Source organism: Rhagoletis zephyria, unplaced genomic scaffold (assembly GCF_001687245.7).
Source record: "Rhagoletis zephyria isolate East Lansing unplaced genomic scaffold, Rhagoletis_zephyria_1.1 Rzeph_scaffold_00992, whole genome shotgun sequence".
NCBI classification, from domain to species: domain Eukaryota; kingdom Metazoa; phylum Arthropoda; class Insecta; order Diptera; family Tephritidae; genus Rhagoletis; species Rhagoletis zephyria.
The window spans coordinates 74,065-95,525 of record NW_016158076.1 but is presented as its reverse complement, the minus strand read 5'-3'; the positions used below and the strand labels follow the sequence as shown (position 1 = coordinate 95,525).

Genomic DNA, 21,461 nt, shown 5'->3' with positions numbered 1-21,461 from the left:
GGTATGCCTAGAACGGCATTCACAGGTCTAGAGTCTACATAACTCGAGACTGACTCCCTGTGAATGCCGTTCAGGGCCAGTCGGTAAGCTGTCGGGTCCAGAGGTTGCTTGATGAACCTCTGGACTTCGTCCGTCAGTTCATATAGATGCCTCCTGACGTGCCTAGGCGAGGGCTCCTCTGAAAGCAGCTGTCTGTTTCGGTGGCCACTTCTGTGGCTCCCGATCAGGAACTGCTTGCAGAGCATTACGTTGTGTTCCTTTACGGGGAGCATTTGCGCCTCGCCGTGGAGATGGTGTTCGGGCGACATCAGGAGGCATCCTGTCCCTGTCCTGAGTGCGGTGTTCTGTACAGCCTGTAGCTTCGTCCACTGCGTCCTACTAGTCCCCGGCGACCACACTGGCGCTGCGTAGTTCAAAACCGGCCGGCCTATTGCCATGTATGTTGCCAGCAACGTTTCTTTGTCTTTGCCCCAAGTACTGCCGGCTAGCGACTTGAGGACCTTGTTGCGGCTCTGTACTTTATTGACAATAGCGTACTGTCCTTTATTGACANCTTCTGGTCACTCGACGCTCGGCTTTGTCCACCGGAGGATGCAGTATGAACTGCCGGCTAAAACAGCTCGCGCATCGCTCCGGGTCCGACGAAGCATGGTCGCCGAAGGAAATTTCGACTCTGTCGTCGTACTTCGTCGGATTGGACAGCGACTTCACGGTTGACCAAAGCTTGCTCACACCAGAGGTGAAGTTACAGGTCTTCAGATGCTCCTCCCACTTCTTCCGCTTATGTACGTTTACTAGTTGCCGAATCTCCGCGTTGATATCCCTGATACGGGGATCTCCGGGATAGGCCTGACGAAGGCTATCACGCTCATCGGCTATAACAGGCGCTTCGGCAGGGAAGTTTGGACGTGGGTCCGTTATACATCCTGCCGGTATGAAGCGAGCTGCAGCAGCAGTGACAGCCCTGCGGAACTTACGTTCACCGAGATTCATTCTCACGACAGCCGGTTCTACGTACCGGAATGACTCGGGTTTTACCCGACCAAGGGCTGTTGTTTCGGCGATCTAACCCCGTTTAGGTCGGCGAAGTATCTCTGTACTTTGTTTCCAATAGCGGTTGCGTGCGCAAAGAAGGAGAGCAGGCTGTCGAATGTTATTCCGAGTATTTTGGGGTTATTCACCGCGGAATTTGTGTATCATCGACGTGAATTCCCAGCGGTAGCCTGACCTCCTTCCCCCAGGTGGTGAACAGGGTCGCAGAGGATTTCGTAGGGGAGAGGGCTAGACACTTTGCAGTGAAGAAGTGAGAAATATCGGAGAGATATCCGTTTACTTTCGAACACAGGTCATCAATTCCATTCCCAGTCGCCATGCTCGAGCAATCGTCGGCGTAGGAGACAATCGAGACCCTCTGCTGGTTGAGGTAGATTTGAAATATAAAAGTTGAACAGTAGCGGGGAAAGGACACCACCCTGTGGAACCCCCTGTTTTATTTTTCTAAGTTTGCTCGATTTGTCTCTAAACATTACCGACGAGTGTCGACCACTCAGATAATTTGCCGACCACCGTTTGAGCCACTGTGGGAGAGAGGAAGCCTCTATATCTTCTAGTAGCGTGGAATGGCTGACAGTGTCAAAAGCCTTTAGACAGGTCCAACGCTACTAGAATCGTTAACTCGGAGTTAGTACATCGCATTGGTTTTTGAGAATTTTTTTGTTGAAGGTGTTTTGCATTTTTTCCATATAAAGCGTATTCGAAATAATTTTTTTTTGTTTGATGGAAGAGACTGCGCGAAATAAATGCCAAAAATCAACGGTAATTCCTAGCTACTTAAACCGTGTACTTTATTGTAACAAAATTGATTGGGATACAAATCTGCATACTCGAAAAAATTCCAAAAAATCTGATTAAAAAGTTGAAAATTTGCATAAAAATTTGCTGGATTTTCGGGAGTTTTGCAAGTAGTTTGGGAATTATATTTTTGTTATTTTTTTCGTAGAATCAACCATATTTTTATAAAAAATTGGTGCAAAAATATTAAAAAAAAATTATTTGCATATATTGTGAAAAATTTGCTGTGTCAATAGTGTATGTAAATCATTAATATATGTATGGGAAATGTTTAGTTATTGGCCCACCGCTTTGGGGGTGGGGGCGGAGGGGGAGGGGGCGTGGCCCCTAAACCGCCCTTATTCGAAAGGGGACAGTCCCCTTTTTACGACAAGCCGCACCCCCTCCCTTCAGGATCCACCACAGATCCCTTCGGAACCGTTTGAAAAAATGGGGAAAAATGGCATTTACCGATGTAAACTGAGCAGTTTGAAGTGGAATATAACCCAACTAACAGAAACTGTGAAATTTTGATATAAAAGAAATTATCCCAGGTTGGTTATCAGGCGATGTTGTATAAAAAGTTTGTTAAAAAAAATCACTAAAACTGTTGTTATATTAAAAAAAATTATATAGCATTCGCACATTTATTTAAACCAAACGCAAATCAATTTAACCCAAACGCAAATTAAATTAAACTAAACGCAAATTAATTTAACCCAAACGCAAATTAAATTAAACCAAACGCAAATTAATATAACCCAAACGCAAATTAATTTCACCCAAACGCAAATTAAATTAAACCAAACGCAAATTAAATTTGCACCTTGTTATATTAGAATGGAATGGGATATAAAACTGCATACCTAGAATTTTTCCAGCAATCTGAATAGAAAGTTGCAAGTTAGTACACAAATTTACTGAATTTTCCTGAGTTTTGCACAAAGTTTAGAGATTTTATTTTTATGTTTTATGGTGAGGTGTGAACTATATTTTTATTAAAAAATATTGAGAATACATTAGAAACAAACACTTTGAATATATTGCGAAAAATTCTCTGTGCCAATACTTTTGTCTGGCACTGTATATATTTTTTCTCAAATTAGGTACAATTTAAAAACTTCGTTTTCCATCCCTGGTTCAAGTAAAAATTGCATTGTCCCGTTGCGTTGTGCGAGCGAGTGGCCATTACATATATATGCACATTAGCGTGGGCCGAAAATCCACTCTTTTAGAATTTAAATTGGTAATAGCAAAAATATGGTTCATTACGCTCTAAAACTAATCTGTGTGAAATGTGAAAATTTTTGGTCAGTATCCTATGTTCGCTCAAGTCAATCAAAGTCCAAGTACTAAAAAAAAAAGTAAGTGCGCCTGGGCCATACTGGAGAAGTGAAACTTACGTTACATGCGTATCGTCGTTTAAAGTACAAAACCGCGTATCGTCATTCTGCAAAACCGCGTAACTGACATTGGCTGCCAAAAATTGGATTTGCTCACACAAGCTATTGGCTCAATCCTTATCCATTCGCCCTGAAATATACTAGCCAGAAATGCGATTGCTTTATAAAAAAGAGAACCATATGAGTGTTTTTACGCTCTAGAAAATAATTTCTACAACTTCACATACGCGGTTCTGCATTTTGTTGATACGCGGTTTTGCACTTTAAACGACGATATCTATTCTGTCTCATAACCAATATACATACATACATATGTACATCTGCTTTTGCTTAAGGTTTTATTTTTTGTCNGCGGTTCTGCATTTTGTTGATACGCGGTTTTGCACTTTAAACGACGATATCTATTCTGTCTCATAACCAATATACATACATACATATGTACATCTGCTTTTGCTTAAGGTTTTATTTTTTGTCTTTTCTATCTAGATCCCTACCTCTACCCCTGTTCGTTCTAATTATATTTATGTTATTCTGTTTTCCTTTATCTTCTTCCTTATACCAAATCGATGAAAAATTCGATAAAAATGTCGTTAGCGAAATCGATAATAATATTGGTAGTAAAATCTATTAGAGACTCGATAAAAATATCGAAAGAATATCAATGACAGAATCGATAAAAATATTGATAAAATCGATCGAAATATCCATAACAAAATCGATAAATATTGATAACGAAATCGATAAATACCGTTAGCAAAATCGATAACTATCGATAACAAAATCGATAAATATCAATAACATAATCGATAAATATCGATAACAAAATCGATAAATATCGATAACAAAATCGATAAATATCGATAACAAAATCGATAAACACCGTTAACAAAATCGATAAATATCGATAAAAAATTCGATAACAAAATATATAAATATCAAAAGCAAAATCGATACCAAAATCAATAAATATAGATAACGAAATCGATAAATATCGATAACAAAATCGAAAAAATTATCGCTAACAAAATGGTTAAAAATATTGATTAAAATACCGAAAACAAAATCGATAAAAATATCGATTATTATATCGTGAAGTTCCGAAAATATCGATAGGAAAATTGATAACAATATCGGTAAAAATTTCGATAACAAAATCGATAAAAATATCGATAACAAAACCGATAAAAATATGGATTATTTTATCGATAAGTCTCGAGAATCCCGAAAATCTCTAAAATCCCAAAATAGTTCCCAGATTGAGTCTCTATGGTTCTCTCTATGTCCTTTCCTCTTTAATTACCTTTATTTTAATCTTTCTTTCCCTATTTTCATCTTTACTTTTATCGGGATCCTCATCCTTCTCTTTGTCTTTACTTTTATGTTTATCATTTTCTTCATCTACATATACCCTTCACCTTTGCCCTTATATATAAAAGTAAAGTGTTTAAATTTACCTTGGTCTTCATTTTTGCCTTTATCTTTATGCATCTTTGTTTATGTTTTTATTTTTACCTTTGCCTTTATCCTCTTCTTTATCTATGTACGTAGTCACCTTTACTTTCATTCTTGTATTGGTCTTTTTCTATCCTTTTATTAGCAAATTTTTGTTAAATTAATACCATATGCATACACACAAGGAGCACTTGTTTCAGCCCCAACCATTTCCGTTGCACCATTTCCGTTGCAGAGAAAATTGTTGTTAAATTAATACCATATGCATACACACAAGAAGCACTTGTTTCAGTCCCAACCATTTCCGTTGCACCACTTCCGTTGCACCATTTCCGTTGCATCATTTCCGTGTGCAATTTCCGTTGAATTTGCCAATTTACTCCCAACCAACCAACCGCCGCTAATGAAGATTCACTTCAAAAATATTTCATATCTAACTTCGATTCTCTACAAAAAATGTCCATATACCAAATTATGTAGGACTAATAATTTCGAAGATTATTGCAATTTTAGTACAAAAATTTATTAATTAATTTATTTATTAATTTTTATTTTTTGAGCATATTGAACTTTGATGGGCTTGGGCGAGCCTAGGATATTGACCAAAAAATTCCAAATTTCACACAGATTTTTTTAAAGCATAATGAACCATATTTTTGCTATTACCAATCAAAATTCTAAAAAAGCGGATTTTCGGCCCACGCTTATGTACATAGAAACATAATGTGAGTGACAAATTTTTTTCGCCATCCATGATAAAAACCGAATAAGATAGATCTAAATTCGTTGGCCAAGCCTTTTTTGAGGTTTGCCTTCATTTTAATTTCATATAAAATGTTTGTTGTTTGAGATTGAAAATGAGAATATGTGTGTGGGTTTTAAATTTAAAAGTCATATTGTTTGCAAACGTCAAAAATGCTAAAAGTTGCTCTCAGCGGTTCTACCTTACAATATATATTTTTATCATGATGCCATCAACTAGTATACACATATTAACTCTTTTTAATATGCCTCATGCAAATTCATGGGAGATTGGGTTTATCGTGAAGATAATGTTAATAACGTTAGCGCTTTGAGTTTTTGAGAGCATATTTTGATGGCTATAGGTCGGCAAAAGTAAAACTGTAGCTGTGTTGGTGAGCGCAAGTGTTGGTGTTCCGCATGAGCAGCCCGGTAGGAAATATAAAATATTTTATATATGAATTTTTCCCTACTTGACCTTCAAATGACCACGAACTTGACGTGATGGAGGCTAACGGACCTAGGATTCGCATTCAGCATGTCGAATAGCATAGGGATATAGTATTTGGTTTAATAAGCATACACTTTTTTTTTTGAAACCTGTGTAATAGGTTGGCGCTTACACATATGGGTGTTTCCATGAAAATGTCAACCAGGACTGAAAAAATAAAAACAACTGAAAAGGGTTTTTAAGACGAATTAATAAGAGTAAAATACTGGAATTTTTATATTATAGAAGTATTTCAGCTTATTGCAATTTTAAAACTCAAAAATTTAAGAGTAAAACTGAGTGTCTCCTCGACTCAGTTTTCTCTAATGAAATGAACTATTTTCTCTTTCCTATTAACTAAATTAAGAGATTTGAAACATTACAATTACATCTTAAAATGAAATTTGCAATAACAACTAACTATAAAAATGAGAAAAAGGAGAAGCTAGAGCTCGGTTAACGGTAATTTTTTGATTTGCTTCTGATAGTATTCTAATGTCGTGTACGTTATGCAAAAACATTGTTTGTCTATGTCATTTGTATATTGGCAGTCGCAGGTAATGCAGATTACAATTCTTAAGCGAGAATTCTTCCAGTTAAAGATATACAGTAAAATTTTCTTTCCAACCGAAGTAAAACAAATTTTATTACCCTTTAAAGTTTGTCGCATACGTTATTGTAAGTACGAAAATTTCAATCAAATACATCAAAACCAATGTTAATTGCAAATTTTCCATTTAAATTATTTAGAATAGTTGTAAAACAATGAAACGGTGGCGGGAAGAGTTCTCAATAAATACATTTTATTACTTACGAGAAAAATTGTCGCGTACGTTATGTCGCGTACGTTATTGTTTTTTTTTTGAATATAAAACCACCCATCGATAATTTCTCTTAAAATATGAAAGGATTGTAAAGGTACATTATTTAGCTTAGTTTAGGAATATTTAAAGAAAAGAAAAACTCCCATGATTCGCAGACTTTCGCATATATGCGTGTTTCCATGAAAATGTAAACCGAAAATGCAAGCAAATGAATTCAAACGGCTTTATAACTTTAAATTTCGTATTCAGATGGTGGAAAAAGGTTTTGAAAACGCGAAACGGTGGAGAGATGAACTGAAAAAATTTTATTTAGTATGTGTTACTAGTAAAAAATATTGTATGGGGGAAAAATCTGTCGCGCACGTTATGTCGCGTACGTTATTATAATTTTTTTTAATAAAAACTAACCAGAGATAATTTCTATCAAAAAATGGAAGGATTGTAAAAATGGAAGGAAGTAAAGGAATTTTTAAAGAAAAGAAAAACTCATGATTCGCAGACTTTCGCATATATGTATATGTGCCTTAAAACCACTTCTTTTTTGTCGCGTACGTTATCACCTGGTTTTGAACGGATATTTTCCACACCAAAGTTTCGAGGCTGCTTATTTTTTTCTCAAACATAGTACCCTTTGGTTGCAACATAACCGTAATCTTTTTTTTCAGTAACTTCTCTTTTTGATAGATTTACGTTACTCTATAAGCGTACTAATGTCGCGTACGGCTGTATGGAAACACCCATATGTTAGTGTTTGACCGAGTTTCTCCTCCTTACGAAACTTTCCCTATCTTTATGGAAATATTAAAAACGTCTATTAAATAGCATATTTCCTGTTTTAAATGCCGTACAACACGAACGGCGTTTCATTCCATCAAAAGCATTTTCAAGCATTACAAACATTTATACATATCGTCGTTTAAAGTACAAAACCGCGTATCGTCATTCTGCAAAACCGTAACTGACATTGGCTGCCAAAAATTGGATTTGCTCACACAAGCTCTTGGCTCAATCCTTATCCATTCGTCCTGAAATATACTATCCAGAAATGCGATTGCTTTGAGAACCAATTTGAAATATGAGTGTTTTTACGCTCTAGAAAATAATTTCTACAACTTCACATACGCGGTTTTGCATTTTGCTGATACGCGGTTTTGCATTTTGTTGATACGCGGTTTTGCACTTTAAACGACGATATATATGTGACCTGGTCTACGAAAAGGGAGCTTACGTGCGAAAACTAGTTTTCTGTGAAAAAGCTGTTAAAAGTAAGCAACTCGTTTGGTCAGTTTCTCATTATCTCGTTAATTGTTCTCCGCGCCGGACGTCCAGTAAGTGTTGTTGTTGGTCCAGTAAGTGTTGTTGTTGGTCGGAATATTATTATAGTTCATCGTGTAAGTTGCTAGTGTGGAACATTTAAAAAAGTAACACTGAAGAAGTGACGTTTACTGTTTCTGTTGATTATCGTCTTCGCATTTCGCATGAAATGAAACATGAGTGTTGATGAGGAGTTCAGTGCCGTATACGGACAATATTTCCATGAAAAGGATGATGAAAACGATGATGAAAACTATGAAGAGAGCGATGATGATGAAGACGAAGTATGTGTATCTCAGGCAGAAGATGATACCGAACAAACTTTTGTTAAGATGGACCTGTATGTTGTTGATGTAAAGGAGGAGGAGCTGGTAACAAAATTTCTGTCAAAAGATTGTTGTAATAATGAATGCCATACACTGATACCACGGGAAATGATCGAGAGTACGCGGAACAATTGTTTAGAGATGTCGAAAAATGAACTTGATTTAATGATACTAAGTCACATCGAAGCTGGAATTATGAGTAACGAAAAGCTAGAAAGTGTATACGCAAAGCTTGCTTGGCGGAAGGAATATGGACAGAGACAGGATACAGAAGTTATGAGGCATAGAATTCAATTTACCTTCTACAGAGTACCTGTTTGTCGTTCGTTTTTCCTTTTTGTGTGTATAATCATGTCTTTATAGCTTATAATTCAATGTATTTTGTTCATTACCAATAAATTATATTTTGTCGTATTTTTACTCTTCTTTCTCTACATTTTTAGTACACTTCTAAGCAAGTTAGGATTTTCTGCTTTTCACCACGTGAAAAAGCATCTCATCTTCCATCCGAATCAACCAAAAAGTGAAAATTGATTTTTTGACACCTAAGCCCCCTTTCCGTAGACCAGGTCACATATATATTTCTCGCAGGCATCTTTGCATTCGAGAAACAAAACAGAACAGCCACTCGCGATGTTGATCCGTTGCTGTCTCGCCAACGACGTGTGAAGTAGAGACCTGCACGAATAAGTAAAAATATAACAAGTTAATAATCGCCGAGTATGAATAGAAACGATGCGAATACTTGAATTTATGTTTGACATCGTTGGCAAAGCATCGTTTTACTTGGTAGCAAACGGATATTTTTTCATATCATCATTTTCATATGAGACGCTTTTGTTGAGCGAAGTTAAATTTGAAAAATTTGTCACAATGACAAAACTTAAAAATTCATTAAAACGTGAAAGCATCAAAAACAAGATTTTATGGCAAAATGGAAGTGCTAAATAAAGTAAAATCGGGAGAATATTCTGCGATTGAGGCTACTGGCTCCAGTGACGTATGGAAAAACTTTAAGAAAATTATAAATTCCAGTACGTTGGAAATAGTGCCGTATGTTTTGTGTGAACGATGCCAGAAAATATTTAAGTTTGGAATAGGAAGTAGTCCTTCAAATTTAAAAAAGCATACTTGCTACAAACGATTAAGCGAAAACGAAAATTTAACTGAGACAAAGAGGAGAAAATCGTGCGTTTTTGTAAATGAAGAAATCCGAAATGAAGTGACCAGAAGTTGTGTTGAGTTTGTTGCTCGAGATCTACGATCATTTGACGCTGTAAATGGTTCTGGTTTCAAAGACATGGCACGATGTCTAATAGAAGTAGGTGTCAAGTTAGGAACAAAAAAATTTTCAATCGATATACTGCCACATTCTACTACGATAAGCCGTACACTACTGAAAGTCCACACTTCTGAACGTGAAATATTCGTCAATAACATTCGACCGTACATGGAAAAAGGTAGATTGCATTCTTTTATTTCCCCCTATAAGTATGTGCAATATTACAAAATATATTTTAGGCAGGTGTACTGGTACAATGGATTTGTGGACCGACAGCAAGAAGCAGAGGAGTTACAAATATAACGGCAGTGAGACGAAAGCCAAAAATACAGCAACAGCAAAATAAGACTTCGGCGCGGGATAGTAACCACATAGCAACATTACTTGCCAGATTTTTCCAACGGATTTTATAATTACTACTAGTATTTACCATTACAAAACGTTTTTCAATATAAAGTGGATACCACCATGATTTTTGCGCAAAATTGGCGTTTCTAATTAAAACATTAGAAAAATTGAATTCGAATTGATTTATTTAAACAAGCTTGTACTTATGTACATACATGTACCTCCATTTTTTTGATAGCCTTAAGTCATATATGTAATACTCCTATATTGGCAGTAAGAGCTAGTACCGTCCGAAAACACTACAGTACAGATATATCAATAAACACGTACGAAAGAAAAGGAACACATACGTTTATAAATAAACATGTACACAACACATATAAAAAAACGGCGCTCAAGTACACAATACATTGACAAAAACGGTACTAGACTGTCTCACTTTGATTTCGGAATGCTTACACATTGAGAAATTAGCTTACAGCCAATATAGAAGTATTACATATATGCCTTAAGTGCTTTATTTGATTAACAAAATTTTTTTGCGAATTTATGATTGAACCATATAGATACATATATATATGTATTCCATTTCTCCTTTTTAGCGCCAAGTGCCTCATTTGATTAACAAAAAAAAAAAAAAATTTCGAACTTATGATTGAAACATGTACATACATATACATATAAATATGTACTTCTATTTCGCAATTTTTCTTGCACTAAGTGCTTCATTTGATTAACAAAATAAAGCAAATTTTTTTTTCGAAATTGAATTGACATAATTGAACTAAAAGTTCTGAAGCGTATATGCTTCTACTACTCCATTTTTCTAGCATTGAGTGAATTATCTGATTAAAAAAAAAAACTTTTGAAATTGAATCTATAAAACCAAACTAAAATTGGCGATTACGCACATATGTACTTCTCTTGCCATATTTTTCTAGCTTTAAGTGATTTACTTCATTAACAAAAAAAAAATTCTTTTGAAATTGAATTTACAAAAGCAAACTAAAGTTTCGCAGTTCTGCGCATGATAAAAACACAGCAAGGTATAACCGTTCTCTCAATTTGTCGGCCATGATTTTTTTTTTGAAGTTTGCCAACATTTTAAAATCATATAAAAGTGAAAATAAAAAATTGAAATTGTTCGAAATTGTTGTTGCTTGAGATTGAAAATGAAATTGTGTGTGTGAGTTTGTGAGTAAATTTAAAAATTAAATTGTTTGGAAACGTCAAGAATTTTAAAAGTGCCTCTCAGCGGTTCTACCTTACTATATTTTTATCATGGTTCTGCGCATACATACATATATATGTATATGTATGTGGGATTGGAACGACGGACTAAAGGAACGGACCTGACAGGCATACCATTGTGGACAAATGCAACCATGCGCACCAGACAACGAAATGAACGAAGGGACCGCACTGAACACACCCCAAACTAGACTTCGACAAGATGAACGACAGGACAGAAATTCATTGTTAAACCAACCGCCTTCAAGCGTAGTTCGCATTTATATTTTAATGTGTGTGTAAAATAAACGCCAAAGACTTAAAATTAATTAAATAAACCTGTTTTACTACAAAGTGGTGTCGTGAAGTGGCATAAAATCCACTCCGTGAACGTGGAACTGTTTTGCGAAAATTTTTGTGCGTGTGCATACGTGTGTATGTATGTTTCTTGTGTGTGCGTGCGCGATAGGCTAGGCGGTGCCGAAAATTAAAACTTAATAATTTCAAACCACAAGTTGATACCTACGATCATTAAATCTAAATTTATAAACGGAAAAAACCTATGCAAGAAAATATTTCGCAAAAATTATAGCTGGAAAAGTAACGGCGATTCGAGCTAACCACGCCACACAAACCGCTATTCGCGAAGTGACGCTAACAAACGGTTATGTTCGGTTGCGTGAAAATTTTCAACTCGGCCAAACCAACGAGTACATACATAGTGCGTTCTAAAATTGTACTTTAAATAAAAACCGGTGTTATAGTAAACCCCTGCAGATAACGTGCGTGTGCGACAGGTTTATACGGAATTCGACTGTGTGTGACTGTGGGGCGATTTAAGCCATAAAAATCTCCCTTTTCGGCGCGTATATAGCAAAACTGTACCACGCCATTCGCAGACCGTTAGGTCCGTTACCCAACATACAGTTACTATATTGCGCATTGCTCCGGGTACAGCCATCAAGCTGTAGAGGCAATCGAGGGTACCGCTAAGCCCGTTAAACAGTGAAGCGCGCGTGGGAGCGAAGTGTGCGTAGCAACAAAGCGCGCGCAGCAGCGAAGTGCGCGCAACAGTAAGTGTGCGCAATAGCAAGTGCGCGCGGCATCCAAGTGCGCGCAGCAGTAAGCGTGCGCAACAGCAAGTGTGCGCGGCATCCAAGTTCGCGCAGTAGTAAGCGTGCGCAACAGCAAGTGTGCGCAGCATCAAAGTGCGCGCGGCGTCCAAGTGCGCGCAGCAACGTGTGCGCATCGGCAAAGTGGGCGCAACAGCAAGTGTGCGCAAAAACGACGTGCGCGCAGTCCAGCGACAAACGCGAACACCGAGTTGCGTTTAACGCGACAGTGAAACGGTGCCAGAGCCAGGTAGCACCGTCAACGAGGGACGGGTGCAGCAAACGCACGCATCGAAGCGGCGTACATAGCGGTGTTTAGCACGGCAGCGAAACGGTGCCAGAGCCAGGTAGCATCGTCAACGAGGGACGTTAACAAGCGAAGTACAGTACGAGTACGAGTAATTAGACAGCGGCGAGGGAGAAGAACCATACGTAGCTCAGCTAAGTGAATAAGTTTGTTGTTGTTTTGAGCAAGTAAATTTCATGTAATTTAAATACGTTCGTTAGTTCACACATTGTTCATTATACTATATCAATCTCAATTTTACATTGTAACCATTAATTTTGAAATTCTGTAGACATGGACCGCGACGAAATTTTTGCATTGACTGTAGAAGGACTGAGGGAAAAGTTGGAAGGGTTGGGGCTTGACACTAGTGGACGTAAACCGACGTTACGAGACAGACTCCTCGAACACTTCGGCCTGAACGCTAGTGATGACGACGGTAGCGATTTTAACGACGCGGCGAGCGGTCGAAGCGTTCCAGCAACCAGAGCTAATCGTCCAACTTTCACGATCCGCGATATAGAAGACTCGCTTTCGAAGTTTAGCGGTTTTGGTCAACCCACCTTCGAGCAGTGGCTGGGGGACTTCGAGGACAACGCGACGGCGGTGCAGTGGAGTGACCTACAAAGGCTAATCTACGCTAAGCAGCTATTAACGGGCGCGGCAAAACTTTTCGTAAGAAGCCAGAACGGAATTAGCAGTTGGGATTCGCTAAAATCAGCACTGCGTTCCGAGTTTGGAGTTCGCGTTTCTGCAGTCGAGGTACACCGCACCCTCCGAAATCGCCGTCAGCGACCGGGCGAAGATCTGCGCGAATATTTGTACGCGATGATGGAGATCGGCAAACCAATTGACCTGGACGATTCCAGTTTGATGGAATATTTCATCGAAGGAATCCCAGACAGCAAGATAAACAAGAGCAACTTGTATCAGGCGAGAAACATCAAGTAGCTGAAGGACCAAATCAAGATCTTCGAGAAAGTACGCGCAAATAAACCTCCGTCTTCAAACGCGAGTCAAATGCAACCTACATCTTCGACCAGAGTTCCCGCGGGTAGTGGCGCGATTAGCAAGCGTTGTTTTCACTGTGGTGATGGCTCACATCTAGCGCGGAACTGTCCACGCAAAGGCGCTGTTTGTTTCAACTGTGGCGACAGTTCACATTTAGCTCGGAACTGTCCGCGTAAGGGTGTTATCTGTTTCAAGTGTGGTAACAGAGGGCACCGCGCCAACGAATGCAAAAATGCTGGGAACGGGGCGAAGCGAGAGAGCGCCGCTAACATGATGGCGGTGAACAAAACCGGTCTGATTTTTAAAGACATATTTTTTTGGGTTAGCTAACCGAACAGTCTCGGCATTGATTGACACGGGGTCAGACCTTTCGTTAATGCGTAACGACACGTTGGTGATGCTAGGCCTCGGTGTCGAATTAAGAAAAGAGAAGCGTATATTGGTGGGCATAGGGAAGAGCGCGCTGACCACAATCGGCTGTTTTAGTTTGCCCATGTGCATCGATGGTATTGCGGTGGACATCACATTCCATGTGACGAAGGAGCGTGATCTCAGCTACCCCATGGTGATAGNTGGACATCACATTCCATGCGACGAAGGAGCGTGATCTCAGCTACTCCATGGTGATAGGAAATGACGTTCTGAAGCAAGTCCTCATCGTGAGCGAAGACGGCGCCGTGTTTAGGAGCAAGGCGACAGAGCCCAGCGGGCGCGAGGATGCACTCGAGCGCAAGGCAGTAGCCGGCAATTACGCTGGTGCAGGACGAGACGGAGCAGATCCATGCGAAGGGGCAGTGGCGCGTGAGGTTGTAGCCAGTAGGCAGGTAAAGGAGGGTCTTGGAAACTCGATCAGAGAGGATTTGGACTTCGTCTGCAAAGTTATCAATGACGCAGCTAGGAGACTCCGAGAGAGTGCTAGACAGCCAGATGCGGTCAGAGTTCGGCATAGGCATGTTGAGATGCTAGAAGGTGTCAGTGGGCACGATGTCAACGAGAGAGGCTGTGAGATCGGACGATCCTCACGGGAGCATGTGATCCCAGGCAAGGCGAGCGTAAACGAGCGAGGCGCGGAACGTGCGCAGTCCCGCGATGAAAGACCTTCGAGTCGAATCAGCGAGCTGCAGGTGGCGTTCGGAAATCTTTGTATGATGGCAGGATCGGAACAGGACGGAGAACATGAAATGGATCTCCTCCATTTGAGTGAGGAGCGAGCAGACAAGGTACGGAGTTTGGTAGCAGCCTACAAGCCAGCTAAGAACTCCGCATCCCCAGTGGAGATGAAGATCTTGTTGACAGACGATGTCCCGGTATTTGAACGGCCAAGGCGATTGTCATATGCGGATCGGCAGATAGTCGACGAACAGGTAGCTACCTGGCTAGCCGAGGGTATTATACAACCGAGCAACTCCAACTATGCATCACCGGTCGTTCTCGTGGCCAAGAAGGATGGGAGCAAACGTCTCTGTTGCGATTACAGGCGTTTAAACGAAAAGATCGTTCGCGATAATTTCCCAATGCCGATGATCGATGACGTTATCGAACAGCTGCTGGGAGCCAACGTTTTTTCCACGCTCGACCTCCTAAATGGATTCTTCCATGTTCCAGTGGAAGCAGACTCGCGGAAGTATACCTCGTTCGTAACGCACAGCGGACAGTTCGAGTTTTTGTACGTGCCATTTGGCATATCCAATTCGCCGGCAGTCTTTACGAGGTTTGTGTCCGCAGCTTTGAACGACTTGGTACGTAGCGGCACGGTCGTGGTGTACATGGATGACTTGATCATTCCCTCCAAGGATGAAGTCGAGGGCATCCAGAAGTTGGAGCTAGTATTGAGCGTTGCCGCGGCGAAAGGTTTGCGCGTTAAGTGGAACAAATGTCAGTTCCTAAGGAAGAAGGTCGAGTTCCTCGGATACATTATCACGGACAACACAATACAGCCATCCGAAGCAAAAACCAGCGCGATTAGGAATTTTCCTTTACCAAACGATAGGAAATCCTTGCACCGTTTTCTTGGACTCACGTCGTATTTTCGCAGATTCGTCGACAACTACGCTGTGATCGCGAAACCGCTATCCGACTTACTCCGGAAGGACGCGAAGTTCTCACTGCAGGATGACCAGCTAGCCGAGTTTCAGCAGCTAAAGTCAGCGCTGTCAAGCGCTGTCAAGCGCTCCAGTCTTAAAACTATACAACCCGCGAGCGGTAACGGAAGTGCATACGGATGCCAGCATGGTTGGCTACGGCGCAGTCCTGTTGCAGAAGGATGTCGACGAACAGGAGTTTCACCCAATACAGTATATGAGCCGGAAGATGAAGCCGTCCGAGGAGAAGCTGCATTCATACGAGCTCGAGGTCTTTGCAGTCGTAGAGGCGCTAAAGAAGTGGCGAGTGTACCTCATGGGAATCAAGTTCATGATCGTCACCGATTGCAATGCCTTCACGATGACGATGAAGAAGCGAGATGTTCCTCTGCGAGTATCCCGATGGGCGATGTTTCTTCAGGATTTCGACTACGAGATCGAGCACCGCAGCGGCACGAAGATGCGTCACGTCGACGCCCTTAGCCGAGTCTCATGCCTGATCTTGGAGGATTCGCTACGCCACCGTCTGAAGCAGGCCCAGCAGCAGGATGACTGGATTCGAGCTGTGCGCAAAGTGTTGGAGAAAGACAGCTTCGACGACTTTTATGTCAAGTACGACATCCTCTACAAAGATCCCATCAAGGAGCTCGTAGTTGTGCCGTCGGCTATGGAGGAAGAGATCATCCGAGTGGCGCATAAGCAAGGCCACTTCTCGGCAAAGAAGACGCAAGACGCTATAGAGAAGACGTACTTCATACCACAGCTGTACGCAAAGGTGGTCAAGATCATCAGGAGTTGCATAGAGTGCATCGTTACCGATTCCAAGGCCGGCAAGAAGGAAGGCTTCCTGAACCCCATTAATAAGGAGGACAAGCCACTGAGTACCCTCCACATTGACCATGTCGGACCGATGGAGCAGACTAGGAAAGTNGCCATAATCGGAGAACCGAAGGTCGTATGACCGACACCGACAAGCCGAGACCGAGTACACAACCGACGAGCTAGTAGCCATCAAGCGAACGCAGTACGGGTCGGGTCTAAAGCTGAAAGCCAAATACCTTGGGCCATATAAGGTCGTGAAAATTATGAGACGTGGACGCTACACGGTCGAGAAGGTCGGGGACCACGAAGGCCCGAACCGCACCATCACAGTCGCTGAGTTCATGAAAAGGTGGGACCCATCATCCGAGGCCGAATGATCGCGCAGGATGGCCGAATGTGGGATTGGAACGACGGACTAAAGGAACGGTCCTGACAGGCATACCATTGTGGACAAATGCAACCATGCGCACCAGACAACGAAATGAACGAAGGGACCGCACTGAACACACCCCAAACTAGACTTCGACAAGATGAACGACAGGACAGAAATTCATTGTTAAACCAACCGCCTTCAAGCGTAGTTCGCCCTTATATTTTAATGTGAAATGTGTGTGTAAAATAAACGCCAAAGACTTAAAATTAAATAAAACTATTTTACTACATGTACACCAATTTACCATTAAGGTACTTCATTTACTTCATTTGATTACATGAAATTCAAAGCCTTCGACAAAAATTTTAAATCCAAATAGAGCCTATAAAAATTAAATTTAAACGAATATTTCCAAAAAAAGGGAAAAAACATGTTTTCAAAGAAATGAATTTACAAAAAAATATATAAAAACTAAAATTTTGAAGTATCCACCTAGATATAAGTGACGATTCTCAACAACATTAAACTTTTAGCTTAAGTGATTCAATGTAAGTTTCTTTTTCAACAATATTAAAAATTACTAGCTTTAAGTGACTCAATACAATTTTTCCCTATCGATTTAATTGCTTTATCTTTTTTCTAAAAATACAACTTGCTGAATTTATCGAAAGTTAACTGATGTACATGTGTACCAAAATTTAAATATTCGACAATCTTTGAAATCTTTTGAAATACATTATGAAAACATTAGAGAAAAAAGCTTACTTTTAATTTGCATGGGAATTTGCAAGATAAAACCTACTCCTTTTGCATGTGAAATACTCCCAGCCTCTTTGCATGAAAATTTCAGCGGATTGTGGACTAAAAGGACATAACTCAATACAGTTTGTAAAATTTACTTATCATTTTTTTTAAACTCAGTGAACGACAGTTAACGGAAGTAATTTTTCTTATATTTTATTAAACTTGACGTGTTATGACCAAATTTGACGAAGAGTTTAAAGAAAATTATTCAGAATTTTTAAAAATTTCGAAGCGAATTTTGCAAAATCGTCCTCTTTCGACAAACGCAACAAAACTTAACGAGTATAGAGATTCACTTATAAACTCGTACAATAACATTTTATTACACGTCAAGGGTCATAGCGAATCGTGTGAGTTTAGTGAAGTACAGGTAAAGTTAACACGTTGCAAGGATCTTTTAAGCAAGTGTTTTATAAAATTGAATTCTCAGATTAAAATTCCAATAGAGCCTCTAGCATTAATTTTCAAAACAGATTTAGCTAACTCTGATAGCGAAGAAGAGTACTTCGACGCAAAATCACAAGCTTCAGTGAGTTTTGCCATTAAAAGAAGCGCTTCGCTTCCAAGCATAAAAGATTCGCTAAGTGTACTAGAGATTCCAGCAAGTGCAACTAGTTCACCTAATTTTTCAATTTATTCCAAAGTTTTGACAGAAATGGCCACAGCAGAGCAAAAGAAATCTTTTATAAGCCTTTGTGCTTCGATTAATAGAGAAAATTATAGTGGGGATCCGTTAGCGCTCGAGTCGTTTTTAGATAAGATTAGTTTGATTGAGGACTTAGCTGAAGAAAATTTGACCAGTACATTAATCGCATTTTTGAAATCCAAGTTAGAGGGCAAAGCCCGCGAAGCCATACCTACACAAATAAATTCTGTTAGTGACATAAAATCTGCTCTACGCAATAGAATCAAACCTGACAACTCGAAAGTTGTGGCAGGAAAAATAGCGGCGTTACACGTTAACAACAACAATTATTCAGACTTTGCCAAACGCGTTCAAGAATTATCCGATTCACTTGAGCGGTCGTTAATTATAGAAGGAATGACTCAAGAAAAGGCTCACGAAATGGCGATTGAGCAAACTGTTAACGTGTGTCGTCTAAACGCCAGGTCTGATTTAGTAAAATCTATTTTAGCTTCAACAAAATTTTCCGATTCTAAAGACGTAGTTGAAAAACTAATTGTAGAGCAGAATAATGAGGTGAAGGAGCGACAGGTTTTAACTTTTCGATCGCGTGGTATCAATACGTTTAGAAATTCACGTGGTGGCTATCGTGGGACTAACCCAACTCGCAATTTTACTGCTTATAGGAATAACAGGTCATTTTCTTCTAATAATAATAACTTCAATAGCTATAACAGTCAACGATATCGACCCGCTAATGAAAACCGCTATCATAATAACAACAATGGTTCACGGGTTAATTCCAACAACAACACCAATAGGAACAATAATGCACGAACAGCAAACGGTAGGAGTAGGAATGCAAAAGTCCGTGCTTTAAACGCTCTTGCCCCTCAGGAGCGAACACTGGGGGAGCAGGAGTAAACTAGTAAACAACTAGACGATTTTTCTACAGCAAAAAGCATTTACTGCTTAAACCTAAACTATTCAGATTTTATCCAATTAGAAGTTTCCGGGTCTAATAAGTTATGTACATTTTTGGTCGACACACAAGCCGACATTTCTTTAATAAAAATGTCGTTTTTCCAAAAATTTTCCAATTGATACGAATGATATTATCCGCATAATGGGCGTTACTTCTAATACTGTTGCTACTCTGGGTAAAATAACGACAAATTTGACTTTTTCGGACTTTTTTATAAAACATACGTTACATGTGGTTAACGACGACTTTAATATTCCAGCAGACGGCATATTGGGTAAAGACTTTAAAATTCAATAAATGCGTTATCAGCTACGCAAGCAATTGCATTTCCTTCTGGGTAGGTAACAAAAAAATCGCGATTCCGATTCTTCACGGAACTGAAAGCGATACCTGCGTGATTCCACCCAGATGCGAAGTTTTTCGTCATTTTAATTTAGGAAGTGCACCAGAACCACTTTTTGTGGAATCACAAGAAATCGATAGCGGTGTATACACAGCACGATGCATAATTAGTACAAACAACCCAATCGTCAAAGTCATAAGTACCACAAACGAAATAAAATACGTAAAGAACTGTAACATTCGGACTGAAAAACTCTCTAATTTTAACGTTTACTCCCTTAATAAGACAAGAAACGATGACAACCGGACAAAAGAACTGATTAACGTTTTGAAAAAACAAATTCCTAGTTACGCTGAAAGCAAATTACTTAACTTGTGCGTAGATTACGCAGACATATTTGCACTTCCCGATGACAAAATGACGTTAAATAACTTTTACGAACAAAAACTAAGATTGACAGACAATAACCTAGTTTACATANGTAAACTAGTAAACAACTAGACGATTTTTCTACAGCAAAAAGCATTTACTGCTTAAACCTAAACTATTCAGATTTTATCCAATTAGAAGTTTCCGGGTCTAATAAGTTATGTACATTTTTGGTCGACACACAAGCCGACATTTCTTTAATAAAAATGTCGTTTTTCCAAAAATTTTCCAATTGATACGAATGATATTATCCGCATAATGGGCGTTACTTCTAATACTGTTGCTACTCTGGGTAAAATAACGACAAATTTGACTTTTTCGGACTTTTTTATAAAACATACGTTACATGTGGTTAACGACGACTTTAATATTCCAGCAGACGGCATATTGGGTAAAGACTTTAAAATTCAATAAATGCGTTATCAGCTACGCAAGCAATTGCATTTCCTTCTGGGTAGGTAACAAAAAAATCGCGATTCCGATTCTTCACGGAACTGAAAGCGATACCTGCGTGATTCCACCCAGATGCGAAGTTTTTCGTCATTTTAATTTAGGAAGTGCACCAGAACCACTTTTTGTGGAATCACAAGAAATCGATAGCGGTGTATACACAGCACGATGCATAATTAGTACAAACAACCCAATCGTCAAAGTCATAAGTACCACAAACGAAATAAAATACGTAAAGAACTGTAACATTCGGACTGAAAAACTCTCTAATTTTAACGTTTACTCCCTTAATAAGACAAGAAACGATGACAACCGGACAAAAGAACTGATTAACGTTTTGAAAAAACAAATTCCTAGTTACGCTGAAAGCAAATTACTTAACTTGTGCGTAGATTACGCAGACATATTTGCACTTCCCGATGACAAAATGACGTTAAATAACTTTTACGAACAAAAACTAAGATTGACAGACAATAACCTAGTTTACATAAAGAACTACCGATTACCATATTCCCAACGAGAAGAAATAAATCGTCAAGTTAACAAGTTGTTAGAAAATGAATTAATCGAAGAAAGTTACTCGAATTATAATAGTCCTTTAATTGTTGTTCCAAAAAAAGATACTAATGGTAAAAAAGCGTACCGTATGTGCGTAGACTTCCGTGATGTTAACAAAAAATTGATTGCCGATAAGTTCCCTCTTGCTCGAGTAGACGACATTCTAGATAACCTTGGACGGGCGAAATATTTCTCAACTTTAGACCTTTTTTCAGGGTTTCATGAAATCCCTTTACATATTGATTCACGTGACGTTACCTCCTTCAGTACGGACCGAGGAGCATTCAGATGGAAAGTATTACCGTTTGGGTTAAATGTAGCACCAAATTCCTTTTCGCGTAT

The 21,461-nt window shown here is 39.3% G+C and overlaps 2 protein-coding genes across 2 annotated transcripts; both read left to right on the top strand.

Annotated features, from left to right (window-relative positions):
• The first annotated feature begins 8,893 nt into the window (after positions 1-8,893).
• Positions 8,894-10,245, top strand: LOC108362345 (uncharacterized). The gene is made up of 2 exons (XM_017615277.1): positions 8,894-9,840; positions 9,902-10,245. The coding sequence occupies exons 1-2, from the start codon at positions 9,315-9,317 to the stop codon at positions 10,006-10,008; spliced, it is 633 nt and encodes a 210-aa protein (XP_017470766.1). The 5' UTR covers positions 8,894-9,314; the 3' UTR covers positions 10,009-10,245.
• A 1,057-nt stretch (positions 10,246-11,302) lies between these two features.
• LOC108362341 (putative uncharacterized protein DDB_G0277255) lies at positions 11,303-20,138 on the top strand. The gene is made up of 2 exons (XM_017615272.1): positions 11,303-11,325; positions 17,237-20,138. The coding sequence occupies exon 2, from the start codon at positions 17,902-17,904 to the stop codon at positions 19,276-19,278; it is 1,377 nt and encodes a 458-aa protein (XP_017470761.1). The 5' UTR covers positions 11,303-11,325; positions 17,237-17,901; the 3' UTR covers positions 19,279-20,138.
• The last annotated feature ends 1,323 nt before the right edge of the window (positions 20,139-21,461 follow it).

Coding starts and splice junctions, on each gene's coding strand:
- LOC108362345 (XM_017615277.1), top strand. CDS start 9,315: ATGGAAGTGCTAAATAAAGTAAAATCGGGAGAATATTCTGCGATTGAG. Junction 9,841..9,901: donor TCGACCGTACATGGAAAAAG/GTAGATTGCATT, acceptor AATATATTTTAG/GCAGGTGTACTGGTACAATG.
- LOC108362341 (XM_017615272.1), top strand. CDS start 17,902: ATGACCAAATTTGACGAAGAGTTTAAAGAAAATTATTCAGAATTTTTA.